Genomic DNA, 18590 nt, shown 5'->3' with positions numbered 1-18590 from the left:
ACGCATTTCGGAGGATTGAAATTATTATAAAACAACGCGGACTCTCCCGCCGCTTGGAATCGCGTATCTCAAGAACATTAAATCATTAAAAAAAAAAAATAAGATTCGTACGTTTGATCTATTTTTAGAATTACGCACGTACGCGTGTTATCATACTAAATTGAATCTGTAATAACATCGCATTTAATACGCCACGTAAACTGCGGCAGAAATGCATCTTTGTGATTTTCTTTAACTGCTCCACGCAGATTGTGGATATATGATATCTCGTTAAATCTTTCACTTTATATTTCCACTTAAACTTACCGTTTTGACTTTAGTTCAACTCTTTTATAGTTTCTGTTATCGTGCTGTTTGCTGTACAATTTTATTTCGGTAATATTAAAGTTATGCAGTTAAGTCGAAAAGTTAAGACCAAAGCAAAACTTGTCCACACGGGCCCGCAGCTCCACGTTATTCTGGAATTTCGCGCTGATTTGTTAGCAACTTCGCCGGAACATATTATATGTAAGCGAACAGGAGCGTATAACTTCTCACGTAAAAGTAATTTAACTTCCCAATTACACGTGCGTGTGCCCTTGAGTTCGTTTAGCTAATCGAACTTTATTTCATTCGGGGTTAAAATCAGGCGGGCGGGCATAAATCTGTGCGATCGCAAGTCATTTCACCTTAGTTCGTTTATGTGCAGTTAGATTACTTAGAATTCTATGCGACGTGTCAAACTCGCCGGTGAATTTTCTTCAATTTCTCGAAGGCTCGCACTACGATGACGCCAAGAGAGCTCATGGTACACTTCAATCCAGACGTAACACGCAAATAAAATATGATTTTCCACGACGGCAGCTTTCGTACTTCCAGATTTCACGCGGTTGATCGATCCGCGCTTTGAGAAAACGCACTGTGCATGTTACTTACGAAGGTAACTCCTCACGTGGGAGTAATTAAACTTTCTCTCGCTCTTTGTACACATAATTCTCTTGGGTTACGGAAAGTTCACCTCCCTGCGAGACACATATTGTCACGGAATCAGTGATACCATCTATAACTTTTTGATACTTTTTGATACAATTTTCAAATTAAACAAACGTAAAGTTAATTATTCTAAACATCGCATGGACGGACATCGCATATTTACGAGAAGATTAAAGGAGATACTTGCGGCTCTATCTAGGAAATATCATCCGATAATATCTCCTTTTACAATGCGGCAAGTGCAACAAGTAAAAGCGTGTGCAATCCGCCAAGTCACTTTTTCCTGTTTATACCGACCGACGTACATAAAAAGAAGACCGTAATGCTCGCGTAATGCTCTTGATATTGATTCCGCTATGTCATCTTCATCGAGATTCGCCACGAGTAATTTGCACAGATAGAATTATTCATGAGCCAATTTAGTATGCCTCGCTAATCAAATGCGTCAATGCTCTCGCGGCGAAACCGTGAGTTCGTAGCGTTCTGCCGCGTCCCAAAACGTTTCTGCCGCGCTGCGGAGAATTCGCGTGTCGCGTCGCCGTCTAATGAGTCAACGAATTGATAGGGACTCGCTCATCGCCGCCACCATATTTTCCCGATAGCCTGTTTGCCGAAGTTGAACACACAGCCCGACAATCCTCTTCCCCCCTCCGCCCCCTCGCCTCCGCGTCCTCTCGCAGTCCTCTTCGCCGCCGTTGCGAAAAGCATCCGCTCGGAACGCGGCGGGTGTTCGATCCTTCGTTACGTATGACGCATTGATGAAATTTGCGGATCCGCGCGTTACGATGTCGCAGAGTTGCCCTGATGAACGACGCATCACGTCACGGCGATAAATTATGGAGTGGTTGCAGCACCAATTCGGTCGGTTCGACTGTTGTTCGAGGTAACGAGCTGACTTCCGCGAGGGATCATATTAATTATCGCGTTGCTGGCAACGAAAACAACGAAGCAACCTGCAGTAGTTAACAAGCGAAGAATCGATCGAAGAGCTTAATTATGATTTCTTTCCCCATGAATTTCTTTGTTTCTCCTCGATTTAGCTCTTTAGGTAAAGATCTCGTTGTTAACCTCGCACCGATGCTGCTTGTATTTTTATGGACTTACGCGCGTGTTAGCGAAAAAAGTAATAATTTGCATAATACGGTGTGAGCTCAGAAAATTCTTGATTGTTATTTTATGTGACGTTTCCTTATTAAGAATTCTTCATCGTTCATCCCAAACGTGCAATCGTGCGTTGCTGTTTTTTAGCCGATTAGTACTTACGACAAATATCGCGATATATAATAAATATTAACAATTGCAAAGGATTAAATTAATCCGTGAAGGAACAATTATATCGTAGACTTGTTTTTAGTTCATCTTTTTGTCATTAAAAAGTTTCGATTTTCGCTTTTGTTTTATTAATATATTTAATAAAGCAACTCTCCTCTTAAATATACGTTATACTTACACTACTTATGCGATTATGACAATGTCGTAAGTACAAAGTTACGAAAATTCATACTATCTGAGTGTTAAACGAATGCCAAGCGATGTGATCAAAGTTTATTTTAACACGATGATGTCGCAGGATATTAAACTGAACTGTTGTCATACTGCAACGTAGTTGCGATTCTCTACGTTAACTTTATACACAAATTCAGCCGCTTCATGTTAGTTTCTGGACAAACTAATTGCTTTGCGCGGGGCGAGCTCTTTATGGCTTTGTTGAAAACAAAGCCGTAAAAACATACGCAATAATTGGATTCGAAGAATAAATGTTCATATAGGTTGTTAGTGAATTATAGTAATAAATTATTATAATTATTATTATAATAATAAAGCCTCTCTTGTACAACCTATTTCCCTATTCAGCCTTTTGTATATATTTTTAGAATTTTAAGAAATAATAAATAGAGTTTAGTACAGGAATTAATAATTTAATATTAATATGTTTTGAAAATATATTTTCACTCTCTTACTTCATAAAAAGTTTATGAAAATCACTAAATTGTAAAAGAAAAAAAAATAAATGGCAAATAATACAGCGGACTAAAAGAATTTTGTTTTCGGACAGTCATTTGTGCTGTCATTGTCATTGTTGTGCCAGCCTCTTCTACGAAATCCCGTTCCTTAAACGTATGCATGACTCTCGACCGATTCGAGCCTGTTAACATATAAATTGCCGCTTAACGGCGAGACAATCAGTTTGGCGGGAACTCTTGGGAAGAGGGTGACGACGAAGACGAAGACGGACAGATAATGAGTGCGAAAGTAAATGGCACAGTACGGAGAAAAGAAAAAGAGAGAAAGAGTGAGAAAAAGAGAAAGAGAGAGAAAGCGAAGGGATGACGAGAGACGAGATCACCCCCGAAAGTAACGGAGGAGAGTGCGGAAACGGTGGAAAAGACAGAGCGCGTGGGAGAACAAGGTGGTGGGGCCGTCGAAAAGACAGAAACGCGGGGAAGGGTGGCATTCAATTCAATTTCCTAAGAAACTCTTTAGTGTTTGAGATACAGCCGCCGAAAGGATGCGCGCGAGGTTAGATATGTGGTGGAGATGGTGGGTGCGATCGCGGTGGGGGATGGAAGACGGATAAACGGGACGACGACCATGGGGGGCTGAATTGGATAGGTGGGATAGAGAGAAATCCGGAGGATGGCTAGGAGCGCGATCGTTTGCAAAAGGAGGAAAGAAGAGAGGAGACGGCGACACGTCGCGGGAAGGACGAAGCGGAAGGGATGGAAAAACTGTAATAGTGAGTGAGTCAGAAGACAACTACAGCGATAGAGGGCTGCGTAAAAGAGAAAGAAGTTCTCGTGTGAGTGCAGGGGGCAGGAATAAGAGGGTGAGAAAGGGATCGGCGGGGAGGGGAAGGGTGGATTGATATCGTCGAAAGAGAAGGAAGACGGTGAGGCAGGATGAGGGGGCAGGACACGAGCGAGAACGTGGACGGAAGAACGCGGGATAAACGGAGATGCGGGACGGGAGAGAGAGACTGACTAACTGACTGTGGCCGGTTAGGGGGCGAAGGGGAATAAGGATTCTGTGCGCGGGCGCGAGGCTGGCGCAAACTCTTCGTGCAGCATCCCTCGTCAGTTGCAAGTCAGGAACTATCGCGGCCGCGTGGCGCCCGCGCCGTGTCGCCAGTCTTGCCGATTTCGAACGCCGATCCGACAGATCGACGCGCGAGCGGTACCAGAGAAACGCGTCAAAATCACCTTACTTACACGCAAACTCTCCGATCTTGCGAACTTTTCCCGATGTTGTCCCGCGTCCGCGCGTTTCCACCTTTTCGTTCGCGCGAGTAGTTTCTTTTTTTTTTTTTCTTTTATGGAAAACCGCAGAAACGGAAGCGCCGCGGTACCGATCTGCGAGCGGGGATATATGTAAGCAAGAAGCGCGACGCGCGCGCGTTACAGTGAAATAGAGGGATTCTTCACAACAGAATGGATAAAGACTTTCGCCGGAAGTACAAAAAAATGCGATGTGGTCTGCTTCATCTGCTGCTGATAGTGGGGGGTAAGTTTCATTTTATGGTGTTAAATTTGAACAGGAAGAGGGAAGGGGGGTTTATCGAGTGATTTGACTGCCATGACAATGGCGTTCTCCATCGACTTCTAATCTTCGAATGGAAGAACTTATTGGAGTGAAACTTCCATTGCTCATTGATGCGAAAGTAACGACGGACGTGGATGGGAGGGAGGGGACTGTTTCTCTAGCTGGTGGTAATTTTGAACTTGGAGGGTACTCTTTACATTAAACAATGCTCTACGCAGAAGAGGATGGTCTTTGATGAAAGTCCTGGAGCACCATGCGGCTCTATCAGCCTCAGTTTACATTGTTGGAGGATCTCGGGTATACACATAACGGGAGGGAAAGAGCGATAATGTTCGCTCTTCCGTATCCTGCCAAGAAGGAGAGACGTAAAACGGTTAAGTTCCTACTAAGTTGGACCTGTGAAGAGTCATTAAAGGAGTCGTTGGAACCTTCGACCTTCCACGCGTCTCCTTCGGTTGGCTCGTTGTTTCACAAAGTTCTGAGAACGCTGATCCGCGATCCGCGAAAGGAACGCAGGTTACCTGCGTTCTAAGAGAATAGGCGGTCGTTCACAGCCGCTCTACGATCAGCAGGAACGACATCATTACGGCCAAGTTCGACTTGGTTAGATTATGTCGCGATTGTAATCGACGTTTTCACTCGCCGACGCATTCCTCGATATTATCACTGCGACTCGCTATATCCCATTGCTGCAAGATCGCGAATATCATTCTAAGCTTCATTAACAAAGAAAGATTTAAATTCTTTTCTTACACAGGTTATAAATAACATTTAATTGATCATATCTGTTTGTGCTTCTCTTAAACGAACCAAAGTATATTATACGTACTGCAAACTCTTGGAAAAGATTGTAGTGCGAACATTTTGCTCTGATTCACAGCAACTTGGACGTGTGCCATTTTACTAGGGTGACTCTTATGGAATAACAGTTTTGATATCAGTCTTATAGACGAACTCACTAAAGTTTGGATTTACTTTGTCAAAGTAGGTCGAGCGCTCCGCAATGCTCATAGTTAGGAGAAACACCGAGACCTTCTTCTTAGTCCTTGGACGCGAATCATTTTAAACGAACCTCTTTTCTTCTTTTCATTAAAAGTAATTTTTTTTTAGAACATCATTGCATACAATGTCTATCGCAATCTTTCGTAAAGTAAGAGAGTAGTGGGAGTAAATAGAATCGGAAGCTCAGATAGATTAAGATTGAAATTTCATGCTTCAGAAAGTACAACTCTGATACATAAGGATAACTGCTGCGTGACAATCAGAGAAGTTAGTAAAGTAAGTTAAAGTGAGTGGAAGTGAGTCAGTGAATGAGTTTTTGGACACGTTCGAACAGAGTGATGTATATACATTCAACGATGCAAAAAACATAACAGGCGAGAACTTCCGAAACTATTCGAGATATCGAAAAACCATTTCCGACTTTCGCGTTTGTAAAAATTTAAAAAGTTTTGCGCGTATACATGTACCTAAATTGACTAATCGACTTTGACTTGAATTTGACTTTTTAAATCAAACAAAGTGATCTACATGCAACATGCAAAAAATCAAATGTCTGCAAACAATTGGGAATAATTATCATTTTGCTTTAGAAAGAAGTATTTAAATTTTATGAGAATTTAAAGTTTTATTTATATATTAGTTTTTATATATTAAATTGATATTTTTTTATTGTTTTTATCAATACTATTATTAAAGTTTTTTATTGGATCTTTTAAAATATTTAATATATATTAATTTGTTGATAAATAAATTTAAAAAACTTTTACGTATTTAAAATTACGTATTTAAAAAATTCTAAAGACCCCTAATTAAAAGTATCATTAATAAAAAGTGTAAAAATACTTTAAAATTTAAAATACTTTAAAATTTAAAAATACTTTAAAAATTTCCGTATAATAAATCACCCTTATATTTTATCCTTTTGAAAACCCGAAGGGCGGAGCCCACCGAATAACTCGCAATCTGCTAAAGGCGGCGGTAAGTGAGCTGGTTAATTTATAATATGATTGAGCTTTTAATCTCATTCGTATCTGCCGTTATTATTTGTAATTTATTTAAATTCGTTGAGAGTATACTATATAAAAATATGTTCTTGAATATTAACTTGTTTTTCCGAGTTGCTAACGCAATATGTCATGTTATCTGCATTACAAGTGATGAAATTTTAACAGACATATCGTAGTCGTAGAGATCCTTCGAACGAAATTTACATTGTGTTCTGAGAATTTTCACGAAACAACATGCTATTTTTGCGATGTAGAACTGGGGTGTTTCCGATGAGACAAATTCTCTCGACTGAATATTTGCCCTTCGCTGGACCGCTGCTTTTCCACACGATTGCATCGTGCTACGAGAAGGCGAGCAGATACGTGAGAATGCTTCGGAGAGAAAGAGAGAATAGAAGAAGTCGAGATAGAACAAATCGTGGCAAACGTGCACCGGAATGCAGACATATCCGAGATACACTCGCCTGCCTCGCCATCTTCTCGCAGATATTTTACCTCGGTGACGCAGCTTCCGCGAACGCGTTTCTAAACCCGCATTTTCTCTTATTGAAAAAATACAACGTTCGCCAATGACGCGATTTATCTCTCTTTTTGGAGATATTGCTTTTAAAGGAGAGATTTCTTTACTCAATGATTTGGCGCTGTTCTTTTTGTTCTATTTTGATATTTATATGTGGCTCTTTAGTAAACATGTACCGTGTTTTCTCGTAATCGTACTTTGATTCCACGAGAAATATAAGATCTCTGCGAAAGAACAGCACCCTAAGAATTTTCCTTTATTTCTATCTGGTACTACGATATTTTCGAAATGAGCGTGTTTGCTTCCGAGAGTGCACCATATTTTCGAATGCTTCTATAAACTCTGCTCACTCTGCGAGCAGTTTCAGCGTAAAACGTTTGTTATCTTTCACAACTTTATCTACCATTGCGCTGCTTAGTTCTTTTCGTGGTTTATTGCTATTGTTAAATATTTTTGAACGGAATGTACAAAGAAAATTCACATTCACGCCTACACAATAAAATTTAAATACATACAAATGTAACATTATTATATTAATTGTTCAAATAAATTCGCGTGAAATTGACGTAGTGGAAATTATCTCAAAAGCCTGGAATACTTTTTCTTACATGCAAAAACAATTATGTATTTTTCACACTAAAATAATCATTCCTGAAAGCATTTTCTCCCTCATCTGAAGCGATTATCACTCGGTAATAAGCTTTAATAAAATCGATCTCCATCGGTCAATTGCAATATATCGATTCGGTTTCCAATGTAAATTTTAAAAGCCGTTCAATGACAAGTATGAATTGATCTTCATCGGTCATCAGCGGCTAGGTTATTATTTGTTCAAATTTTTTTAACCATTTTTCCATTGTCAGTTTATCACGTTACGTTTCCAAAACATCATTGATATTTCCATGTACTCACAGAGTAAATGTACGCAAACATCTGCCATTGAAGTACTTACTTTCAAATTTTTGCATAACTTTTCCGCTTGATTCTGGAGTTTTATTTTTTGCGGAAAAATGTGACTATGTATACATGTAATAATGACATAATAAATTATTCTAAAATCTATCAATCACTTATAAAAGTCATTACCCATATTTTTATCGAGATTTGCGTGAAAAATGCAAAATCTTAGATCTCTAATCACCGACATTTGAAAAGAATGCAATAAAACAATAACAATAATAATATCGTTCTTTTAAATTCATTTTGCAGTGATATTACATTCTAAAACGTAATGGATTTAATTCATTTCGTATAAAAACAGTGCTAAAAAAAAAGCTTTTCAAGCCGTTCTATTCTCGATATCTTATCCAATAATATAAATTTCAATCTACTAATTGCGCTTCTTTCTTAATCGATTGCTTCGTCTCTTAATATCCTTATTAAAAATTTTTTAAAAGAAAAGAAAACGACAATATTAACAATTCTGCTTTTGGACGCTAAAGAAGTTTACTTTAAATAATGGTAGACATTAGAATACTGGCGCACAAACGGGAAGGATCCTGCTCAAAGTGATCGCTTTTATTGATCGCGAATCAACTAGTATTCCTCATCTGTAATTATTACATCTGTTGCGACTTAAGCACCGATGTTTTAACCAACTTGGCGCGCAATTCTGTCAGGCATTATTTCTAATTACCTTATCAAATTAACCATCCTTCCTTTATTCTACCTCGTAACAACAGCTGCAGTTCGAGCGGCAGAAATGTGGCTTGATGGTATGGATCAAATTTTGACCAATTACTTCCGCCAACGTCGCTTTTATCGTTTACGACCGACACTAATGAACAGAAACTTGGAAACGCTTGTTATTCGACACAACTTTGGTCTTCGTTAGTCAAATTCAGTCCACATTCGAATAATAAACACGAAATATCTAGATGTTATGATTATACGGTCTCTTACGTATACTATGCAGTTCGTACTCGTAAAATTTTTTTTTCTATCTTTCGAATTTACTTTCGTTGTGATTAATATTTGAGATGATCAAAGTCAGAATTAAACAAGATGAAAAAGACCTCATTAGCATCTAATCCACGTGTTATTACAAATCCGATAATGATCTCGCAAGTCAAACATTTTATTCACTCGTCGTACTTCGATTCGTTCGGAAGACATCTCCATTCTGATCTCCTCGACCGTCTCGAACGGGCTACAATTCGCGGCGGACAGACCAAAAGATTTTCTCGAGACACGGTATTGGAGATGTACCTTCCTTCCACCTCGTCTTCTTTTCTTTCCCTTTTTTTTTCTTGCTCCGGGAATCGGAATGCAAAGGATGCAGAAATGAAGAGGGTACTTCCGTCCACAATTCGAAGACCTCATCGCCTTCCGCCTTAGCCCGATTGTTCTGTCTTCGTCTCGTCACGGTCGTCGTTCTCTTTTGTCCTCAAGTTTCTCGTTGCTCCCGTCACAGCCAGAACGAAAAGAAAAGGAATTCTGAGGAAAAGGAAAGGAGCAAGTCCTCGCGGACGCTTACTCTTGTCGGATATTACTTTTATTCTGTTTCGAGCCTCGTCGCTGCCTGGACGATGTCCCTGTTCGAGCATGTTCCTTTCATCTACGAGTCGTTTTGTATCATCGCGATTGTATCGCTCGCGTGTACGTGATCAGAATTGGTCTGAATTTCCTGAACGAAACCTTCGTTCCACGGTATCCTTCCGTAGAGTACAATTTCCTGACAAGTACGAGCTGTGTACGTTCCCCTTGTGTCATCAGCGCTAAAGTTAGTCACTCCCTTGAATTGAAAGATAAACAAAAACGCGTTGAATTTGTACGTTCTACGCTTTGCTTTTCAATTTAGCTCAAAGCATGAACTTGCCATTATCTCCTCCAATTTTCCGTTATAATACATGTATCAAAGTTACGAATATCTATCTTTATATTAAAATTAGAAATTATATACGCAACTGCCAAACGTTCTCAACGAAAGAGAAGAAAGATTCTTTAAAATAATCTTTTCAAAAGAATGCAACGTAAATTAACAGAGAACTAATTTATTCGCGCCGGCACTCTATTCTCTTCTCATTGAGATATCCTTTCTATCCTTTCTAAGAAAAAAAATCTTAGTGTATGCGGAAGTGTATCCACGTCGCTTAACATTTAATTACACGGATTACCCGAGTCACGCGACGTCCTCAATCGCCTCGAAATTACATCGACGCGAGGATCCGCGCGCTGGAATTTATCCTGTAGACCCCCGCAATCGGTCAGGGATACAGGGGTGGAATCTCGCCGCAGGGCGAGAGAAAAACAAGGATTGAAAGTCGATCGGAAAGAGCGAGCGCTTCCGGATGTAATTCCGCAAATACGTTCCAGCTTCCGCTCGAGCGGGCACGACCGCCGTCGAATCATCCGTGTGAAATTCGTCCAACGTCGCGCTGGGCCGACATCGGCCACGCGCCATGTGTGGTCAACGATGCGCCTTTTTGCGGTTCGTGGAGCCAGAAAATGACGACGCGTGCGCCACGTTTCTTTTTACGGGCGGAAAAGGGCCTCGATGCTGGCACCGAAGATAATTTCATCAGCGCGGCGACGAAGGGCTCGGTTAAAGATTGCCAGCTAGGCGCGGCGCCGCGTCGCGTCGTCTTCGCCACGAAACAAAATTATCATCGGCTCTCATGTATCGTTAATTGCCATCATTCGCCGTCACTCTTGTCGCGAACATCACATTTCGCGCAACGAAAGCGCGTCGAGCTAATTTAATTATTTTCACAATCGCACACGGCCGTGGCAACGGCTACGCAAAATTCGGTCGAATTAATCGAATTGAGTCAGGATTTATAGCTAATTGGAGCGTGCCGCGTTGTTTCAATAGGCAACTGTAAAATTCTGATAGCGTAATTACGAGGACAATCCTCGGATTCGCATTTTCGAATTCAAATTGCGACGAAGCGTCGGTAAGGCAAAGAGTGTAATTTTGAGATTGGCAAAATCCGGCATAGCATTATAAGCACCTGTTCATTTATTGTATTAATGATGAATGCCTGCATTTAAAATCATTAAATGGGAACTAAGATAATTACAAATATTGATTAAATAAAATAATATTTAATAAATTGTCGATATTGTTAAAAGTTGAATTTTATCATTTTAACTTAATTAACTTTTTAATTAACTTTTATCAATCCAATTAATTTAGTAATTATTAATTTTATTGTTAAGTAAACGATTAATTATTAATTTAAAATTTGATGAGATTAGCTGTATTTTTCACAAAAATGATATCTGTTAAATATATTGAAATTGAAACAGACATTTTTCAACATAATTGCGAATAATATTAATTAATGATCAAAATTCTTTTTACAAGGGATCGAAATTAACTTCCAATTTTCATGGGTTTTAAATATATAAAGCATCAAAAGATATTAAATTTTTTTTTATCAGCATATCTCAAGATTTAGGAATTGAAGTACTCTCTCAAAGATAACAAATTTTTTTATTTTCAGCGAATATCTTCGAAATTATAAGGTATATGAAAAAATATTTTATTCGAAAATTTTGTAATATTTTTTTGTAATATTTTATACTCTTTATAACGGGCGTTTACATTTCTTAAAATATTAAATTTTGTATTTATTATTCCCATTTATTAATTTTAGAAAATTTAAAAATCGCGTTTTTTAATTATGATTAATTATAGTTAATATACATTATTTTCTTTAATTCTTATCTTAACAAAATTTTTAAATTTTGTAAAATTATTAAGTGGAGATGATGGTAAATAAAAAAATTTGACATTTTAAAAATGTGAATACATGATTATAAAGAGTAAAATAAAACTTTTATATAAAACATTTTTTCATGTATCTCATAATTTCGAACATATTCACTGAAAATTAAAAAAAAAACTTTTCATTTTCGTTATTTTGGACGGGACGTTTCAATCTCTAAACCTCGGTATACGCTGATAAAAAAAATATGGTCAAATAGTTTCTGACTTTACAACATATTTGAAACCCATCAAAATCGATGAGAGACACTCCGACGCTAGTTAGTCTTTGTTAGTAGAAAGATTTTATTTAGTCTTAGTCAAGATAAAAAGTACTCGTTCTCTAAATACGAGCACAGAAATAATCCGTCACAAAGTATAACTTCTCGTAACAGAAGCTGCAGATCGTTAGTTGCAACTTGAATTGTCGTTAAGTTGTCTAGTGAAAAGATCGAGCACAGTCGAGCACTTTATATCGCATTTAACGCACCTTTATAATGTCTGCACTTTGCGATGGCGACAAAAGATTGGCCCGACAATAAAAGAGCCGTTAGGGCTCCGATACGAAGAGAAACAAGAAGGTGAGCGCGAGTAGGTCAAGAGGGAAACGAATAGCGAGCTCGGCAAGCTCGAAGCGAGCGAAGGTACGAGAGAAAGAATCGAATGAAATGGACGGAGAAAGCTCGCGATGAGGCATACAAGGAAAGAAATCAAGCAAAAGAAGAAGAAGTGAAAGAAGAGCGAGAAGTGCGAGAAGGGAAGACAACTCACCTTCGGCGCCAAACTTTTTCAGAGAAGCGCGAGGCGTCGGCCATTACCGTGGATCACATACCTCTTTCACCTCGCTTCCACTACTTCGTCGAGCTCACGTAAAACCACAACGTTCTTGGATTCGCCCGCCAGGCAAAACTTTCGGTTACGTACGTCGAGAGTTAAAAATTTATCCGCTTTAAAACTGATTAAGCAGCGCGCTCACTCCGGCTCGCCGGAGTCCGGTTCGAATGTCTCGCTCTAATTGAAAAGAAGATCTGAAATCGTGATGCGCGGCGTCGCTCTGCTACTGCTGGTACCGCCCGCGGTTATTTCATTTCCCTATGGAAGATGCTCTCTCAGAAACCGCTCTCGCGAAGAAATTCGACGCGAATACGAGACCCCTTGGGTACCCAGGGGGTGTTGTCCTTATGCATTTAATGGATTCCATGGGACCGGTTTAATCGTCCCTGCAAGCACGAGAACAGCCGCAGGTCGAGGGAGTACACGGAGATGAGGATTGGGATTACTCCGAGCGGTTGTGCCATTTTTGCTTAGTCGTTCTTTTGAATGCGTCGAGGAGACACCTAATCGAACATTTCAATGTTGCGCTTTTGCAGTTATCGCAACTTTTATTGCGAGATATAAAACTTATTTATAGTGCGTCGCGGGAATTTTTTTCCAAATCCAAATAGCATTAAGAAAGCATAGAGAATGTTCAACAGAATATACGATACGCATATCAAATTGTTTGAACGTTTTGTGAGTAATATATATCGTAAAATGAATTTTGGGTGGTCAAATATGATCAAATATGTTTTTAATGCCGTCGTATTATTTATTTTAGTAGCACAGATAATTAACAATTCTCTATGGCCATTACTTGCCTTGCCAAAAGATATAAACATTTCATATTAAATGCAGAAGGTACAGATTTTAAAAGGGGCATGCTTATGATTATTATCAAACGTGAATTAATAAGAGCAGCGCGCTACATTTTAACTGAAGGCAAAATTTGCTTTCGAGTGGATATCATTTAGATTCTGTAAGGGTGAGAAAGAGTATACATCCACGCGCGTGCGCGCATGAGATTCTCTGTGCGAGGAAATTCGGGGGTAAACGCCTCGGATGCCTTCGTTGTCTTAATATATTTTGTACTTGTAGGGGTTGGGTGGTCTTTGTTGGAAAGCCACTTACACTCTGCCGAGATACGTAATCTTGCCCGGTGGCCCCAGGGCTTACATCGATCTAGGATTTTAGCTAACGCGGCGCAGAGAACCAAAGTTTATTAAGAAGCCTTCGAGACTACACTGGAGAGAATGACGGCGCGTCGGTTATTACGGAGACGGGGCAGGCACCCTCGAGCAGTCGGACCAGCTGCAAATAATTAATTTGTCTAGCTTGAGTATTTGCATCGCAGTTAGAGAAATCGTCGTACCATCGGATCTCTTAAGATTACATTAAAACAATATGCAAGATTTTCTTATACACCAATGCGTTGTAAGATGTGTTATTTTGACGGTGATATAGATTATTTCCATCAATATGGACACGAAATTAATAAACTTTTGCAAAGCAATGATTATCTAAAAACTCAATTTTTGAGTTTTACTCTAAAATTCTAAAACTCTAATTTTTCTCATTCTACGCAGATTTATTAAAAAAAATTTTAACTCTCACTATCTTATACTAAAATTATTACATTTTATAATTAATAATTATTGAAACCATACTCTACATCATTTAGATTTAATGTAAAAATCTCGTGCATAAAAAAATTAAAATAAATCTTAATATCTGGTTGATTGATTTTTAAATTAAAAAATAATATTGATTTTATTTTATGACAATTGGCGCAAAAAGATAATTTAAAAATATAGCATGCTCTGTGTAGATAATAATAGAATAGTTATACTCGTATTAACGGATCGTTGCAGTCGCTCGTATCACAGTGGCTCGTTAATTGTCATAAAGTAGAATATCCCTCGTACCGTCTTCGGCGGCGATAAATGTGAAAAACGGTTTAAAAATAGTTTTAATCTAACGTTACGCGCAGGCAATGAACGGACTAAAAAAAAAGGAAGATATTAACCAAGTTGGAAGGAGGACTCCATCCAGGGATACTTTCGGGCTAACGTCGCTCTGGGTACATAGTATTTCAAGCTAGCGTCTCACCGACTGTTACTTGGAGCACTGGCTTTCGTTGCGATAACAAACGTTATTTCCGTGCGTCGCGGACGAAGAAACTGCTTTGGTGACCAAAGCGATATACGTCGCCGATTTTTGTCGCGCGATTTATTCGGAGTCTAGTAAGCACTGCCATTCTTTATGACAATGAGTTTCGCAAGAGTACGTATTGATAATACAGTATCCTGAAAGACTATAACTTGGAAATTGTTTTAGCTGAAGATCTCTCTTTAAAGATTGCATATATAATAAAATAAAATTGAAAAATATTGACTGTACTTATAAAAAAGCATTTGTACAAAAAAAAAATAAAATGGACGGTAGAATGAGAGATAGTGCTTTGATCTTTTGTGTTCAACTTAAATAATTCTACAAAAAAAGTTATTATAATTCTACAAAAAAAATTTATATGAGAATTATTTCTTAATATAATCTACTTTATAAAATATTTTTAGATTAAACGAAATCTGTTATTATTATTTAATATAAGAGAAACATTCCTTAATTATTTAAGAACTAACATCTTGGCGAATGACATTAAAAAAACGTATGTATAAAGAGATAATTTTTAGAGATGTTTTTAAAAAAAATTTTTAGATTAATTACTTGTAGAGTACAATTGTTATTAGGTTTAAATAAGTTGAAGTTCACAAAGTGAATTGTTTCAATTGAATGTTTTATTCAGTACTTAACATCAGTGCGCCTTGTGACAACAACATCTTAATTAGATTTAGTCAGTGTGGCAAAAGAAGGAGGAAGTCTCAACAAAATAATGTCCTCAAATGAAGAACAAATTTTCGACAAAACAATTCCCAGACGCAGTTGAAGATAATACATATGAGCCGCGAAAAATGGAACGAGGAATGAATCAAGAAGAGTGTCCCGGTCACTGCGCCCTACACTGAGAGCTACATTTAAAAGTATAATTTAAAAATGGCGCAGAACACACGAAATGGCTCATAAGCATAATTTATGCAGCCGTTTCGCCAACCCCTCACCTCTCCAACGAGTCCGTCTCTCGGCACTTTCTCTCTCTCTCTCTTGCGTTTAATAAAGGACCCTTACCGCGTGGCAAGGAGGAGAGAAGCTGGTCTTTTTGTTTTCGGAAACTGTCGCCCTTCCTCTTCCTTTTCTTACCTTTCATTTGAATTCGTTAACTCGACGATCGTCAAATCCATCCCCGTTACCCGCCGACGGCGTTTCGGGTGGAAGCTGCGGGTGGAATCGATCTTCTTACGAATCGAGGCAGAATAATTCGCAAGAACCGCGACGGCCTGCATCTCATCTGCGTCGAAATAAATTTCAGAGAAGAAACTCGGAAACACCAGAAGAAGAAGGTGTTATTTGTTACCGTCGGAAGCGCTTGGGAAGAAGACTACAGAAAAAGAGGGGCGGAGGGCGAGCAAGACATAATTTACCAAGACCAAGCTCTATGAGCACGGGACTGTTATAATTTATTCAACGCGGCTGTTCAAATTGAATTTGTCAATTAATCGAATTTCTGTGTGCGTAATAATTTCTCTTGCAATTATTAAAATCTAGACTTGCGCAATTTCCGGTATACGAATTTATCATGAATGTCAATTAACCCTTTATAACATAATGATCGTGTTGCATGACAGATTTTCAAATATAAATTTATGTGCACAACTCAAAATTATTTTGATGTAACGAAATTTTATTGACTGAAATTTTATTGTGCGAATCTTTAAATATTCTACATATACATGTAGTATAATTATGTACTACATTATTTTTATACAGTATTTTTGCAGCCTAAATAATTAATTAAAATTCTGCTATATATTCCATGAAATAGTAAAGTTATTTGTAGTACACCAATATCAAACTGAGAGAAACATTTTCGTTTAAAAGCACTCTCGAGATATTTACCGTCCTGTGCGACATTTTCGGTGAGAATTCAGCAATTTACTAATTCCAGAAACAAATTGCTTCGTCTCTAGTTTGTTAATAAAATAGGCGTTAGTAAACTTCTTCATATTCATCAAAGAAAGCTTACGAAACACGTCAGTTCGTTCAAAGACGTTCAAATGAATTAATTATTGCCATTTAACGTCTGCTTATTTTAAAAGCCTTACATTGACATAGAACGATATTTCTTTTTCTCCTACTTTGCTTAACAATTTTAAAAATTTAAATTTATTTATCCTTAAAGTTAAACTCATAGATAGATAAACTAAATTTTGAAAATGGAGCGTGGATTTTTCTCGTTTCCTCCAACTTTTCTTTCCACGTTTAATTTTCATATCTCTTTTTTTTATATAAAAACTGTTATTAACAATCTACTTTCAATATATTTCCTTACATAAAATCTATATCTAGTTTAATATAATAATATCACTAAACCATCAACTAAACCCATACTTGCAAAATAATGCTTTGCAGAAGCAGAAGTTGTCTTATACACGGACCTCGAGTTTCTATACAGAATGAGCAGTCAATCGTGATCGTTTAGTCTTTGGTACTGACGAGCAAAGCCGCACAATTTGTCCGCGAGCAAGCTTCGACGGATGTTTCCGCGATTGGCTACTCCTTTGATCATCAAGTATCTTGGCTTTACCGTACGCTATCGTATTTTTCTTTAAATCAACCGTTTGCGGAGTAAGCTTCTAGCATCGAGATGCGTTCCTTCTAAATCATCCTTCACAGCGTGACATATTACAGGAAATTAGCGATAAAGCTAATACAGCAAATGTATTGAATTCAAGAGATAACTTCCGGTTAATTACAAATAAACGAAAATAAATATAATTAATTTTCACGTGCGTCACTGTTGAATGATATAAAAATAACTTCTGCAAATCTCTTTGCCGTAATTAGTATAGCATAAATAATACTAATTACAGTGGAAACTTTAATGCGAGTTTAATTCGCTGCAATTATGCTATACCGTGCAAATTGGCTTCAGTCCAAGAGATACACACAACTGTGTCGTATACGATTTCTCTTTCCTAAAAGGGGAGCAGTGCTAAAATTCTCAAGCTATCTATAGCTATACATAAATCTGTCGAGACAGAGGATCATAAAATATAAATATCAATAGCAATCCTGTTAACCAAAAATATTCTTTAATAATGTTAAATCTTATAAATTTAATTCACGAAAATGTAAAAGTACGAGATAAATAGATTAAAATAGAAATTATTTTTAAGATCTTTTTGGAATTGGATTTTTTATCATCTTTGATCTCCGATAAATTTTTTGTAGAGATAAATTTTTTTAAATCGAATAGAAAGTTTTCTAACTAGGCCAGTTTATAACCGTGAACTACGAATCCCTTTGCGGAAAATTTCACGCGCGGAACAGATTGCACTTTCTTTCGAGCTTCCGATATAATATTCGGATTTAATGATGTATAACCATGGTTCGCAATTTCGTCGGCCGGCGAGAGCTTTTATTTAATGACTTGACCTATTTAAATAGCTTTCTTATGAAAACTTTTGACCTTAAGATCTTAGAACCAACGTAATATATCACACCGTTAAAGTGCATAATTCGAGATCCTTTTCGCATAATTTCATAAAATATATGTATATATATCTTGGGATGAGATATTAACGTCTATCAAATACATCTAAGCTATTATTAATCGCGTTACAATAATCACAATTGTTTTCTACGCAACGGCATCGATTTTCTCTCAAAAGGACATTGTGCCTCACGCAATGTCTCGAACGTAAGACGGAAAGCTCTTTTCCCTTATCAACGAGACAAGTGAATGTAAATTGCAAAGAGCTTGAGACGTCCCGTCGAGAATTGCGCTGTTTGCGCCAATCGCATTAAGCAACTTTGTAATCGGAGTCGATGAAACGAGTTACTCTCGCAAGGAACTTCGAAGACAAGTCGCACTTTCCCGCAAACTTCCCAATAGAGATCACCG

General features: G+C 37.9%; 1 protein-coding gene and 1 long non-coding RNA gene across 3 annotated transcripts in view; one reads left to right on the top strand and one right to left on the bottom strand.

The window, feature by feature from the left end:
- The window catches only part of LOC105432421 (uncharacterized), a 129006-nt gene that overhangs the window by 10599 nt on the left and 99817 nt on the right, over window positions 1–18590 (bottom strand). The gene's annotated exons all lie outside the window — the stretch shown is intronic.
- Window positions 4037–18590, top strand: part of LOC105432420 (uncharacterized) — an 89279-nt gene continuing 74725 nt past the window's right edge. Inside the window, exon 1 of the mRNA XM_011647222.2 lies at window positions 4037–4473. Coding sequence (XP_011645524.2) covers window positions 4401–4473 — 73 coding nt within the window. The 5' untranslated portion in view covers window positions 4037–4400. The remainder of the gene's footprint in view (window positions 4474–18590) is intronic.

This window comes from Pogonomyrmex barbatus, unplaced genomic scaffold (assembly GCF_055798465.1).
Source record: "Pogonomyrmex barbatus isolate J1 unplaced genomic scaffold, ASM5579846v1 scaffold1, whole genome shotgun sequence".
Lineage (NCBI taxonomy): Eukaryota > Metazoa > Arthropoda > Insecta > Hymenoptera > Formicidae > Pogonomyrmex > Pogonomyrmex barbatus.
Note: the sequence above shows the minus strand (reverse complement) of the source record. Positions and strands in the feature narration are given on the sequence as shown.